Genomic DNA, 14294 nt, shown 5'->3' with positions numbered 1-14294 from the left:
CCAGAAAAGACAAGGAAAGGAAAAAAGACCTCAGGAAATATATGTCAGAAGTAATATATTTGAAAAATACATTCCTTCACATGTTTTAGTAAGTTGAAGTTGTTAAATGTATTGAAAAGATGTGTGTTGGTCACACAGTCATTTCCGACTCTTTGCAACCGCATGGACTGTAGCCCACCAGACTCTTCTGTCCATGTGTCCATGGAATTCTCCAGGCAAGAATACTGGAGTGGGTAGCCGTTCCCTTCTCCAGAGGATCTTCCTGACCCAGGGATTGAACCCAGGTCTCCTGCATTGCTGGTGGTTTCTTTAATGTCTAAGCCTCCAGGGAAGCCCTGTTGAAAAGATAAGCCCTGTTATTTTCAGGTTTGCTGTTTGTCATTGTTAGTATTTGGTGTGACACCACACTATTTGTGTACCCATTTTTCAAAGCTATTCATATAAATGAGGCTGAAAATAATACCCTAGGAGAACTCAGGAAGGGGATCTATTCAATATGCATTTAGTAGATTACTCCATTCACCTTCCTAGTTTTAGAATAATGGGGAACAGAGATGTCCCTAGTAGTCCAGTGGTTAAGACTTTGTGTTTCCACTGCAGGGGCCGCCACTTCAGTCCTTGGTTGGGAAACTAGATCCAGCAAGGTGCAGCAAAAAATACAGAACAATGGGGAACACATTTTATGATTAGTTAGTCTATTCTACAGGTAATCACAGATGATGAAATAATCGAATTTCTCTTACTAATGCACACATTTCTTCAATATTAAAACAAAAATAAGGAAAATAGATTGTTACATATTTTCTAAAAGTTATAAAACAATAGCCAAAAAGTAAGAAGAGAATATGCTTGCATCAGAGACCTCAACGATAAATAATTATTGCAAATTAATACCAACTTAACAACTGGAATGCAAAAGTAGGAAGTCAAGAAACACCTGGAGTAACAGGCAAATTTGTCCTTGGAATATGGAATGAAGCAGGGCAAAGACTAATAGAATTTTGCCAAGAAAATACAATGGTCATAACAAACACCCTCTTCCAACAACACAAGAGAAGACTCTATACATGAACATCACCAGATGGTCAACACCAAAATCAGATTGATTATATTCTTTGCAGCCAAAGATGGAGAAGCTCTATACAGTCAGCAAAAACAAGACCAGGAGCTTACTGTGGCTCAGATCATGAACTCCTTATTGCCAAATTCAGACTGAAACTGAAGAAAGTAGGGAAAACCACTAGACCATTCAGGTATGACCTAAATCAGATCCCTTATGATTATACATTGGAAGTGAGAAATAGATTTAAGGGACTACATCTGATAGATAGAGTGCCTGATGAACTATGGAATGAGGTTTGTGACATTGTAGAGGAGATAGGGATCAAGACCATCCCCATGGAAAAGAAATGCAATAAAGCAAAATGGCTGTCTGGGGAGGCCTTACAAATAGCTGTGAAAAGAAGAGAAGCAAAAAGCAAAGGAGAAAAGGAAAGATATAAGCATCTGAAAGCAGAGTTCCAAAGAATAGCAAGAAGAGATAAGAAAGCCTTCCTCAGTGATCAATGCAAAGAAATAGAGGAAAACAACAGAATGGGAAAGACTAGAGATCTCTTCAAGAAAATTAGAGCTACCAAGGGAACATTTCATGCAAAGATGGGCTCTATAAGGACAGAAATGATATGGACCTAACAGAAGCAGAAGATATTAAGAAGAGATAGCAAGAATACACAGAACTGTACAAAAAAATCTTCACAACCCAGATAATCACGATGGTGTGATCACTCACCTAGAGCCAGACATCCTGGAATGTGAAGTCAAGTTGGCCTTAGAAAGCATCACTATGAACAAAGCTAGTGGAGGTGATGGAATTCCAGTTGAGCTATTTCAAATCATGAAAGATGATGCTGTGAAAGTGCTGCACTCAATATGCCAGCAAATTGGGAAAACTCAGCAGTGGCCACAGGCCTGGAAAAGTTCAGTTTTCATTCCAATCCCAAAGAAAGGCAATGCCAAAGAATGCTCAAACTACCGCACAGTTGCACTCATCTCACGCTAGTAAAGTAATGCTCAAAATTCTCCAAGCCAGGCTTCAGCAATATGTGAACCATGAAATTGCTGATGTTCAAGCTGGTTTTAGAAAAGGCAGAGGAACCAGAGATCAAATTGCCAACATCCGCTGGATCATGGAAAAAGTAAGAGAGTTCCAGAAAAACATCTATTTCTGCTTTATTGACTATGCCAAAGCCTTTGACTGTGTGGATCACAAGAAACTGTGGAAAATTCTGAAAGAGATGAGAATACCAGACCACCTGATCTGCCTCTTGAGAAATTTGTATGCAGGTGAGGAAGCAAAAGTTAGAACTGGACATGGAACAACAGACTGGCTCCAAATAGGAAAAGGAGTACATCAAGACTGTATATTGTCACCCTGCTTATTCAACTTATATGCAGAGTACATCATGAGAAACCTTGGACTGGAAGAAACACAAGCTGGAATCAAGATTGCCGGGAGAAATATCAATAACCTCAGATATGCAGATGACACCACCCTTATGGCAGAAAGTGAAGAGGAACTCAAAAGCCTCTTGATGAAAGTGAAAGAGGAGAGTGAAAAAGTTGGCTTAAAGCTCAACTTTCAGAAAACAAAGATCATGGCATCTGGTCCCATCACTTCATAAGAAATAGATGGGGAAACAGTGGAAACAATGTCAGACTTTATTTTTTGGGGCTCCAAAATCACTGCAGATGGTGATTTCAGCCATGAAATTAAAAGATGCTTACTCCTTGGAAGGAAAGTTATGACCAACCTAGATAGCATATTCAAAAGCAGAGACATTACTTTGCCAACAAAGTTTCGTCTAGTCAAGGCTATGATTTTTCCAGTAGTCATGTATGGATGTGAGAGTTGGAGTGTGAAGAAGGCTGAGCGCCGAAGAATTCATGCTTCTGAACTGTGGTGTTGGAGAAGACTCTTGAGAGTCCCTTGGACTTCAAGGAGATCCAATCAGTCCATTCTGAAGGAGATCAGCCCTGGGATTTCTTTGGAGGGAATGATGCTAAAGCTGAAACTCCAGTACTTTGGCCACCTCATGGGAAGAGTTGACTCATTGGAAAAGATTCTGATGCTGGGAGGGATTGGGGGCAGGAGGAGAAGGGGATGACAGAGGATGAGATGACTGGATGGCATCGCTGACTCGATGGACGTGAGTCTGGGTGAACTCCAGGAGTTGGTGATGGACATGGACACCTGGCGTGCTTCGATTCATGGGGTCACAAAGAGTCGGACATGACTGAGCCACTGAACTGAACTGAACTAACCTAAAAACCAAGCCAAGAACAGATATATATTGAATCTCATGCTTCTCTGTATCTACTAAGTGGGAAAAAATCTCAGTTCATCCAAAGGAGGTTTTATATTGTGGCATTTGTATGTTTTGTTTTTAATAATTAACACTTGAGGTACTTATCTTTATTTGCAAAAAGGATAGTGATCATCAGTTTCATAAAATCTGTAGAAGACATTTTCACTCATCAAGAGAAGCAGGTAACCTCCTGTTAGCTCGAGTTTGGTGAGGTGTTAGTATGGATGGGGAGCAGTAGAGTCCAGGTGTGTCTGTGATGTTCTACCTGTATGAATGAGTAGGATGGTAGGACATGGGGAGGCAGAAGAGGAAGTGATGAGTTTCCTAGACAAGGCTTCAGATGTTTTATGGTTTGAGGCCACTCATGAAATGAAGTCATTCAACAGTCTTGTTGCGAAGCTGGTCTCTGGTATATTGATAATTGAATAACTATACTATATACCTGAAACTAGCTCATAATTTTAAATCAACTATACTTCAATATGTTTTTTTAGAAATTGTGGATAATTTCCACCTGATGAGATGCCAGAAAAATTTGGAGGGAGGTGTGTTTGAAAGGATCTTGATGAAAGAACAAGAATTTCTTTATCTAAATCTAGCTGTGATTTGAATTTGATCAAAGATAGTTTCAAAGAGAATCTCTCATTCCCAGGTCATTAAAGTGAAGCATGGTGTGAGCAGGAGTTTAGGGTCACATGGAGGATTCCCTTTGCCAGGATGTGTGACCACAGAGCCCAGGAGGCAGTAGTTTCCTTGCATCCAGCCTCCCCTTACTTTCTCTGCCATGTGTCTGTCTCTGCTTCCCCAGCTCGGAGCCCGGTGTTTTCCCACTTAGCATCTTCTCTGCAGGGGCTCTGGACCATCCGGGCATACAAATCTGAACAGAGGTTTCAAGAGCTGTTCGACACATATCAGGATTTGCACTCAGGTCTGTAAGTTTCTGGAAATAATTTCAGATGGGATGTGCTGCCTTCTGAGGCCTGACCTCCATCTCAAGTGGCCTAGTAGGCCAGCACCTCTCTCTGTGTCACCTGCATGTCCCCCTCTGAACACCCACCTTGTCCACCCCTTCCTCTCAGCATCCCCTCTGTGCTCCCCTCTTCCCCATGACCCCCTGCTTTTCTCCCCTGACTGGCTTGCATTGTCCTTCCATCACTGTGCCCTGTGGACTTCTGTCTCTTTAGGGCAGGACTCAGTAAAATTTTGTTTTTTGCAAAGGTCCAGATAGAAGATATTGTACGCTTTGTGTGCTATACGGTATCTGCTGCAACTACTCACCTTGGCTGTTGTAGCACAAAGACAGGCAAAGATAATACATCAGCAAATGGCTGTTTTCCAATAAAATTTTCTTTTTAGAACCAGGTGGTTGCTATTCTTGTCCCCCAGGCTGTAGTTTGCCAACTTGTTTCAGAGCATGGAGGGTAGCAGATGTGATTGACGAAACTAATTTCCTGATTTGCCACCCACTTGATTATACTTTGTATTGGTGAAGTTGTTTTTCCTAGGTAGAAAATTCAGAATTTCCTCTAAGTCTATAAAATCCTGGTCAAACTTTTCAATCGTTACTGTATTTTGAAGATAAAATAGCATTTTGAAAACCACATGCAGATCCTGTTAGCTGATGGTCATGTAGACACTGGCTCCTAATAATAAACACTGCAGGGCTCTGTGGTGGGTGCAGAAAGTGCTGGAAACAGTGTGAGCTCTGCTGTCTGTGTCTGAGAGCTGGGAACAGTCGACATGTGAGAGGATGATCTTCACACTGAGGCCCGGCACTGCAGAAAATGCACCAATGAGATGATTTTCCATCTTCTTTCTTGTGATCGTATTTCTGTTGATAACCTACGGGTTGACATTTTCAATGCTTGCTTCCTGGACTGATTCCTGTGTGTCCCATACCTTGTCTTGGGTTAGAACCTAGTTTTCTGGAATCTTCAGGTTCCTTGAGTGTATGACTTTGCTGTCCTGCTGCTGCTGCTGCTAAGTCGCTTCAGTCGTGTCCAACTCTGTGTGACCCCATAGACGGCGGCCCACCAGTCTCCCCCATCCCTGGGATTCTCCAGGCAAGAACACTGGAGTGGGTTGCCATCTCCTTCTCCAATGCATGAAAGTGAAAAGTGAATGTGAAGTCGCTCAGTCGTGTCCGACTCTTAGCGACCCCACGGACTGCAGCCCACCGGGCTCCTCCATCCATGGGATTTTCCGGGCAAGAATACTGGAGTGGGGTGCCATTGCCTACCCCGTTGCTGTCCTACCTTGTATAAAATCTTCTGTACCTCAACTGAGGAAACGCTCTCCCTCATTAGAAGCAGCTAACATGGTTTTTCTGTTTATGTATTATGCTTATTACGGTTCACAAATGCAGAGGCTTGGTTCCTGCTTTTGACGACGTCCCGATGGCTCGCTGTGTATCTGGATGTCATCTGTGCCATCTTTGTCACTGTTGTTGCCTTTGGGGCCCTGATCCTGGTAGAATGTAAGTACAGATGTGAATATTTGTGGTATGTTTACTGTATATAGCTTTATTTGTAGTTATTAAACTCTTGTCATCTTGTCTAATGTATACACTCTTTGGTTCTAATGAATTGTATTAAAGTGTCTGCAGTATGTGACTCCACAGTGAGGTCCATGTGAAGTCATTCGTGTCTTGATGAGAATTTTTATCTTTTTTTCCATTTACTTATTTATTTACCGTAGGTCCTTGTTGTGGCCATTAAAAAATTTTTGATTGGCATGTGGTTGATTTACAATGTGTTAGCTTCAGGTGTCCGACTGAAGTGACTCAGCAGCAGCAGCAACAGCAGCTTCAGGTGTATAGCCAAGTGAATCTGTTGTATGTGTATCCACTTCTTAAAGATTCTTTTTGCACACCCATGAACATTGGGGTACATGTATTTTTTAAAATAATTTCCATTTTGATTAATAATTCAAATGAATTTTCTTTTAGAAAAGAATTTCTGTTTTTGACTTTTGGAATCCTCAGGAGCAAAGACCAGGTATGACATGCCTGCTCCAGCAGACCTGTGGTGCCTTGGGCCCCTGCTTTGGCTTGCTCAGGCCATTTCATTTTTATTTTAAGTTTTATTGAGGTATAGTTCATTTACACTGTTGTCTTAGTTTCCAATCTATAGAAAAGTCAATCTGCTATGCATATACATATATCCACTCTTTTTTAGGTTCTTTCCCATGTAGGTCATTACCGAGTTCTCTGTACTTACAGTAGTTTCTTATTAATTATCTATTTTAATATTTTATATATAGTAGTATGTATGTGTCAATCCCAGTCTTCCAATTTATCCCACCCCTCCCTTATCCCCTGGTAACTGTATGTTTATTTTCTACATCTGTTACTCTATGTCTGTTTTGTAGATAAGTTCATTTGTAGCTTTTTGTTATATTCCATATACAAGGAATATCATATTCTGTTTTTCTCTGTCTGACTTACTTCACTCAGTATGAATATCTCTAGTTCCAGCCATGTTGCTACAACTGGCATTATTTATTTCTCCCTTTGTTATGGCTGGCTAATATTCCATTGTATGTATGATAGCACATCTTCCTTATCCATTGATCTGTTGATGGACATTTAGGTTGCTTCCATGTCCTGGCTACTGTGAATAGTCCTGCAGTGAACATTAGGGTGGATGTATCTTTTGGAGTTATGGTTTTCTCTGGATATATGCCCAGGAGTGGGATTGCTAGATCAGAGAAGGCAATGGCACCCCACTCCAGTACTCTTGCCTGGAAAATCCCATGGACGGAGGAGCCTGGTAGGCTGTAGTTCATGGGGTCACTAAGAGTCGGACACGACTGAGCGGCTTCACATTCACTTTTCACTTTCATGCATTGGAGAAGGAAATGGCAACTCACTCCAGTGTTCTTGCCTGGAGAATCCCAGGGACGGGGGAGCCTGGTGGGCTGCCATCTATGGGATCGCACAGAGTCGGACACGACTGAAGTGACTTAGCAGTAGCATGGTAGTTCTATTTTTAGTTTTTAAAGAAAGCTCCATATTCTGAATGATGTGAGGTGAAACCTCACTGTAGTTTTTTGTTTTTTTTTGTTTTTTTCCACTTTTTTTCCACTGTAGTTTTGATACGCATTTCTCTAATAATTAGAGATGTTGACCATTTTTTCATGTGCTTTTTGGCCATCTGTATGTCTTCTTTGGAGAATGTCACTTAGCCAGGCTTCAGCAATATGTGAATCGTGAACTTCCTGATGTTCAAGCTGGTTTTAGAAAAGGCAGAGGAACCAGAGATCAAATTGCCAACATCTGCTGGATCATGGAAAAAGCAAGAGAGTTCCAGAAAAACATCTATTTCTGCTTTATTGACTATGCCAAAGCCTTTGACTGTGTGGATCGCAATAAACTGTGGAAAATTCTGAAAGAGATGGGAATACCAGACCACCTGACCTGCCTCTTGAGAAATCTGTATGCAGGTCAGGAAGCAACAATTAGAACTGAACATGGAACAACAGACTGGTTCCAAATAGGAAAAGGAGTACGTCAAGGCTGTATATTGTCACCCTGCTTATTTAACTTATACGCAGAGTACATCATGAGAAATGCTAGACTGGAAGAAACACAAGCTGGAATCAAGATTGCCAGGAGAAATATCAATAACCTCAGATATGCAGATGACACCACCCTTATGGCAGAAAGTGAAGAGGAACTCAAAAGCCTCTTGATGAAAGTGAAAGTGGAGAGGGAAAAAATTGGCTTAAAGCTCAACATTCAGAAAACTAAGATCATGGCATCTGGTCCCATCACTTCATGGGAAATAGATAGGGAAACAGTGGAAACAGTGTCAGACTTTATTTTTTTGGGCTCCAAGATCACTGCAGATGGTGACTGCAGCCATGAAATTAAAAGATGCTTACGCCTTGGAAGGAAAGTTATGACCAACCTAGATAGTATATTGAAAAGCAGAGACATTACTTTGCCAACAAAGGTCCATCTAGTCAAGGTTATGGTTTTTCCAGTGGTCATGTATGGATGTGAGAGTTGGACTGTGAAGAACAAAGAATTGATGGTTTTGAACTATGGTGTTGGAGAAGACTCTTGAGAGTCCCTTGGACTGCAAGGAGATCCAACCAGTCCATTCTGAAGGAGATCAGTCCTGGGATTTCTTTGGAAGGAATGATGCTAGAGCTGAAACTCCAGTACTTTGGCCATCTCATGCGAAGAGTTGACTCATTGGAAAAGACCCTGATTCTGGGAGGGATTAGGGGCAGGAGGAGAAGCGGACGACAGAGGATGAGATGGCTGGATGGCATCACTGACTCAATGAGCGTGAGTCTGAGTGAACTCCAGGAGTTTGTGACGGACAGGGAGGCCTGGCGTGCTGCGATTCATGGGGTCGCACAGAGTCGGACACAACTGAGCGACTGAACTGAACTGAACTGATTCATGGTATTTTGTGTTTCCGTACAAAATATAAACTTTTGTGTTCTAATTCTGTGAAAAATGTCATTGGTAATTTGATAGAGATTGCACTGAATCTGTAGATTGCTTTAAGTAGTTTGTTTGTTTGTTTACAGTAGGTCATCATGGAGATCTTTTATCTTTTTATCTTTCTTTGAATGAGTTGAGGTCTATATAACTGTAGCAAGATGACGTTCTGAACGTCCCAGGTAGTGTCCTGTAGGTGGACAGAGAGAACCAAGTTTAATCCTAAGCTTTCTGTACAGCTTAAATTATAAGTTTAACTTTAGGACTACTTGGATTTCCTGGTTGTAGCGGTCTGGTGTATGGGTGAGAGAAAGAGTCTCTAGCAAAAACTGTATCCTCACTGCTGTGTGGGTCCCAGATGAGCAGTTGTTGGAATGTGTGGCATGAATTCACCATCCTCATTATTCCATAGCAATAACCCTGAATCACAGTATTTAATAATGCAAATATGAGAGTAATATTTTAGATTTAAAAGCACTGCCTTGTTTTGCAAAACCCATCACCTTGTTTTTGTGATTCCAACTGCAGCTATATTGGACATAGAAAGTGAAATTACATAATGATAATTGAAGCATATGGACAAAAATCCAAATAATGACATCCTCACCTATAGTACACTGTCAAGTGTACCTCAGTCCAGGTGGGATTAATATGATAAAGGACAAAAATCGAAAGGACCTAAGAGAAGTAGAAGAGATTAGGATGAGCTGGCAAGAATACACAGAACTGTACAAAAAAGATCTTAATGACCTAGATGGCCATGATGGTGTGGTCACTCACCTAAGCCAGACATCCTGGACTGTGAAGTCAAGTGGGCCTTAACTTCAAAGCATTACTATGAACAAAGCTAGTGAAGATAATAGAATTCCAGCTGAGCAATTTAAAATCCTAAAAGATGATTCTGTTGAAGTGCTGCACTCAATATACCAGCAAATTTGGAAAACTCAACAGTGGCCACAGGATTGGAAAAGTTCAGTTTTCATTCCAGTCCCAAAGAAAGGCAATACCAAAGAATGTTCAAACTATCATGCAATTGCACTCATTCTGTATACTGGTAAGTTTATACTCAAATCCCTTCAAACAAGATTTCAACACTACACGAACCAGGAACTTCCAGCTGTACAAGCTTGATTTACAAAAGGCAGAGGAACAAGAGATCAAATTGCTAATATTCACTGGATCATAGAGAAAACAAGGGAATTCCAGAAAAACATCTGCTTCATTGACTATGTGAAAGGCTTTGACTGTGTAGATCACAACAAACTGTGGAAAATTCTGAAAGAGATAGGAATACCAGACCATCTTACCTGTCTCCTGAGAAACTTGTGTGCAGGTCAAGAAGAAACAGTTAGAACTAGATGTAGAACAACGGACTGGTTCAAAATTGGAGAAGGAGAATGACAAGGATGTACATCGTCACTATGTTTATTTAACTTATATGAAGAATACATCATGCAAAATGCTGGGCTGGATGAAGCTTAAGCTGGAATCAGATTTCTGGGAGAAGTATCAATAACCTCAGATATGCAGATAATACCACTCTAATGACAGAAAGTGAAGAGCCTCTTGATGAAAGTGACAGAGCAGAGTGAGAAAGCTGGCAAAAAACTCAACATTCAAAAAACTAAGATCATGATATCCAGTCCCACCTGGGGAAAAATTGAAAGCAGTGACAGATTTTATTTTCTTGGGTTCCCAAAATCACTTCAAACTGTGACTGCAGCCATGAATGAAAAGATGCTTGATTCTTGGAAGGAAAGCTTTGACAAATCTAGACATAATATTACAAAGCAGAGACATCATTTTGCCAGCAAAGGTCCATATTGTGAAAGCTATATTTTTTCCAGTAGTCATGTAAGAGTTGTCAACGGATGTTAAGAGTTGGGCCATTAAAAAGGCTGAGGGCTGAAGAATTGATGCTTTCAAGCTGTGGTATTGGAGAAGACTCTCAAGAGTCCTTTGGGCTATAAGGAGATCAAATCAGTCAATCTGAAAGAAAATCAGCCCTGAATATTCACTGGAAGGACTGATGCTGAAGCTAAGGCTCCAATACTTTGACCACCTGATGTGAAGAGCTGACTCATTAGAGAAGACCCTGGTGCTGGAAAGATTGAAGGCAGGAGGAGAAGTGGGTGCCAGAGGATGAGGTGGTTGGATGGCATCATTAACTCAGTGGATATGAGTTTGAGCAAACTCCGGGAGATAACGAAGGACAGGGAATCCTAGTGTGCTGCAGTCCATGGCGACACAGAGTCAGACATGACTTAGTGACTGAACAACAACTTTGTTCAGTTCAGTTCAGTCAATCAGTTGTGTCCGACTCTTTGCGACCCCATCCATGAACCGCAGCATGCCAGGCCTCCCTGTCCATCACCAACTCCTGGAGTTTACTCTAACTCATGTCCATTGAGTTGGTGATGCCATCCAACCATCTCATCCTCTGTCGTCTAACAACTTTGTTAGTTATTTCTAAATTCATAATATTAAAAAAAAATTACTTATTTATTTGGCTGTACTGGGTCTTAGTTGGGGCATGCAGGATCTTCAGTCTTAGTTGTAACAGGCAGGACTTTAGTTGCAGCATGTGAACTCTTAGTTGTGGCATGTGGAGTCTAGTTCCCTGACCAGGGATTGAACCAGGACCCCTGCATTGGGAACTCAGAGTCTTAGCTATTGGACCACCAGGGAAGTCCCCCATACTGTTTTGTGTGTTTTTTTTTGTTGTTTTTTTTTTTTTTACTTTATTATTGTCTCATATAATAGAAGTAGTATTATGAGTAATACTGTCATTACATGCAAATGATTTAAATATTATAAAGGAGTCTTCTTACACTACATATAAAATATATAACTAAAAAAGATGTCCTGTATAGCATAGGGAACTCTATTTAATACTTTTAATACTCTGTAATGACATATTACATATATGTCTGGCTAATTCACTTTACTGTACACCTGAAACTAACACAACTTGGTAAATCAACTATACTCCAGTAAAAATCATAAAAATAAAGGAGTCGCCTTTGTAGAGTGACAGAAGGAACTATGTGAGGGGTTGAGAAGTAGATTGACTTTATTCTTCTTTTTCCTCATTTAGCTTTGGATGCTGGGCATGTTGGTCTGGTCCTGTCGCTCACCATCATACTTACCAGTATGTTCCAGTGGTGCATCAGGCAAAGTGTGGAAGTTGAGAACATGGTAATGTTTATCTTTCTGTTCTTAGTCTTTTCAGTAACTTGCTGTTATTTGACACAGAAGCAATTCTTATGTAAAATAATAAAACTGTTATTTTTACATCATTTTACAAAGTTTTTTTACATTCTCTTCCATCTTCTTAAGGGCTTCCCTGGTAGTGCAGATGGTAAAGAATCCGCCTACAACACAGGAGCCACAAGAGACTCAGTTTCGATCCCTGGGTTGGGAAGATCCCCTGGAAAAGGGAATGGCTACTCCAGTATTCTTGCCTGGAGAATCCCCATGGACAGAGGAGCCTGGCAGGCTACAGTCCATGGGGTTGCAAAGAGTCGGGATGACTGAGCAACTTTCACTTTCCATGTGCTTAAAGTTAATGTAAAATAAAATATATACATATTTTTCTCAGTCATGTGTATGCCATGTCAGAAGGTTTTGTATTCATCACAAACTATCTTCAAATACAATAAATGTCTCTGTAGGAGGGAGGTTCTGAAATTCTGGAGACAATATAAGCTAATTTTTTAGCAGCTTGTTTGTATTTGTTTCTTAATGGGTAATTTCTCATTTTTGGTAAAAGAAAAATAATCCAGTATTTTGAGGTTTATTTAATTACTATGCTCCTCCACCCCTCCCCCATTTTATCATTTATTCTTGTGTGAGTTGAACGCCAAATTTGCTGGTGGCCCCTCTTCCTGGTAGGATAGGCTCCCTTTCAGAATGTGCTAAGGTGTGGAGTCATGGTTGTTCAGAAGACCTTAATTGATGTACATATTATACACTTTTGAATATTTGTACCTTCTCCTAAAGGGAGAAAAGCAATAAAAATGAAGTTTTTCCATTTCTTTTTTCTAACAGAGTAGAAGTAGTGAAAGTCTCTCAGTTGTGTCCAACTTTTTTCGACCCCAGGGACTATACAGTCCATAGAATTCTCCAGGCCAGCATACTGGAGTGGGTAGCCTTTCCCTTCTCCAGGGGATCTTCCCAACCCAGGGATCAAACCCAGGTCTCCCACATTGCAGGAAGATTCTTTACCAGCTGAGCCACAAGGCAAGCCCAATAATACTGGAGTGGGTAGCCTATCCCTTCTTCAGGCGATCTTCCGGACCCAGGAATCAAACCAGAGTCTCCTGCATTGCAAGGGGACTCTTTACCAACTGAGCTATCAGGGAAGCTCGTAACAGAATAGAAAACGACTGATTATTAAAATGAGGTTTGATGACTGTCCAGTTCTGTTCACCTGTAACACATGGCCCTTCTGTAGCCACACATTACTAATTGGTGTCCATAAGTATTATTTTCTTTGAAAAAAATTTTTTTAATTTGATTTGAAGGAGGATCAATAAAATCTTACTATGCTTTTCTTTAATTTTTTAACTTTAATATAAAATTGAAGGAAGTAGTCGTATGTAAAAGTGTTGAAGATGATAAACAAGTTTGCAAATCATCCAAGGCCTCATCAGACTCCTACTTCTGTCCTTTGTGGATGCCGAGACCTGGGATGCTCTGAATCGTATAAAAGCAGAAGGTTTCATTTACAATCTCTGAACATCCATAAACAAGACCCTCTGATACTAACTCATGAGATGCCATATGTGTTTCAGATGATTTCAGTAGAAAGGGGGATTGAATACACAGACCTTGTGAAAGAAGCATCCTGGGAACTCAAGTATATTCCACTGCCATCCCGGCCCAACGAGGGAGTTTTCTTTAACTATGTGAATTTCAGGCATAAGCCGGACGGGCCTCTGGTATTAAGGAATGTGCATGAATTCTTTTACCCAGGAAGAAAGGTTAGTTTAATCCATTTGCCTCTTTAAAATCAAGCTAAGGATTTAGCACCACATCTGCTCTTGGCTTCCTTGTCAGTGTGTCAGGGGTACTCTGTCCTAATGGATGCAGATTAGATCAGTGACATTGTAGGTGAATCTTTCTTGGAAACTGACCATAGAATGGGGATCCCAGCAATTTTTTCCCTATGTTGCAAGCTCCCTCATGGTGGTTGATGGGCCCTGGGACCCAGGGCTCCATCTTAACATGACTCAGGACACTGTATATGACACCTGATTATTCATACAAAGTCTGGGATGTCAGCCTTGTCTTCCTGGCCCTAACTCTCCAATATTTCATTCCTTTCCATCTTTTCTTGTTAGTATTTAAAATCTCCTCCTCCTCCGATGGTGCCCTCTGATTGCAGCCTCCTTCTCTGTCCCTTAGCCCTTCCGGTAGCCTTGTCCTCCTCTCACCCACACTGAGCTGCCAGCCCCCTGCCCTCCCCCCAC

The 14294-nt window shown here is 41.0% G+C and overlaps 2 protein-coding genes across 3 annotated transcripts in view; both read left to right on the top strand.

The window, feature by feature from the left end:
• LOC123464831 (ATP-binding cassette sub-family C member 4-like) overlaps window positions 1-14294 on the top strand; it is an 891549-nt gene that overhangs the window by 199098 nt on the left and 678157 nt on the right. The window lies entirely within an intron of this gene.
• LOC123464828 (ATP-binding cassette sub-family C member 4-like) overlaps window positions 1-14294 on the top strand; it is a 293559-nt gene that overhangs the window by 268029 nt on the left and 11236 nt on the right. Inside the window, exons 23-26 of one of the 2 annotated variants that reach the window (XM_045162458.1) lie at window positions 4174-4293; window positions 5731-5841; window positions 11918-12018; window positions 13617-13805. In XM_045162458.1, coding sequence (XP_045018393.1) covers window positions 4174-4293; window positions 5731-5841; window positions 11918-12018; window positions 13617-13805 — 521 coding nt within the window. The remainder of the gene's footprint in view (window positions 1-4173; window positions 4294-5730; window positions 5842-11917; window positions 12019-13616; window positions 13806-14294) is intronic. The other variant, XM_045162459.1, reaches the window with a different exon arrangement.

The sequence above is a fragment of the Bubalus bubalis genome, chromosome 13 (genome assembly GCF_019923935.1).
Source record: "Bubalus bubalis isolate 160015118507 breed Murrah chromosome 13, NDDB_SH_1, whole genome shotgun sequence".
In the NCBI taxonomy this organism is placed as follows: Eukaryota; Metazoa; Chordata; class Mammalia; order Artiodactyla; family Bovidae; genus Bubalus; species Bubalus bubalis.
Note: the sequence above shows the minus strand (reverse complement) of the source record. Positions and strands in the feature narration are given on the sequence as shown.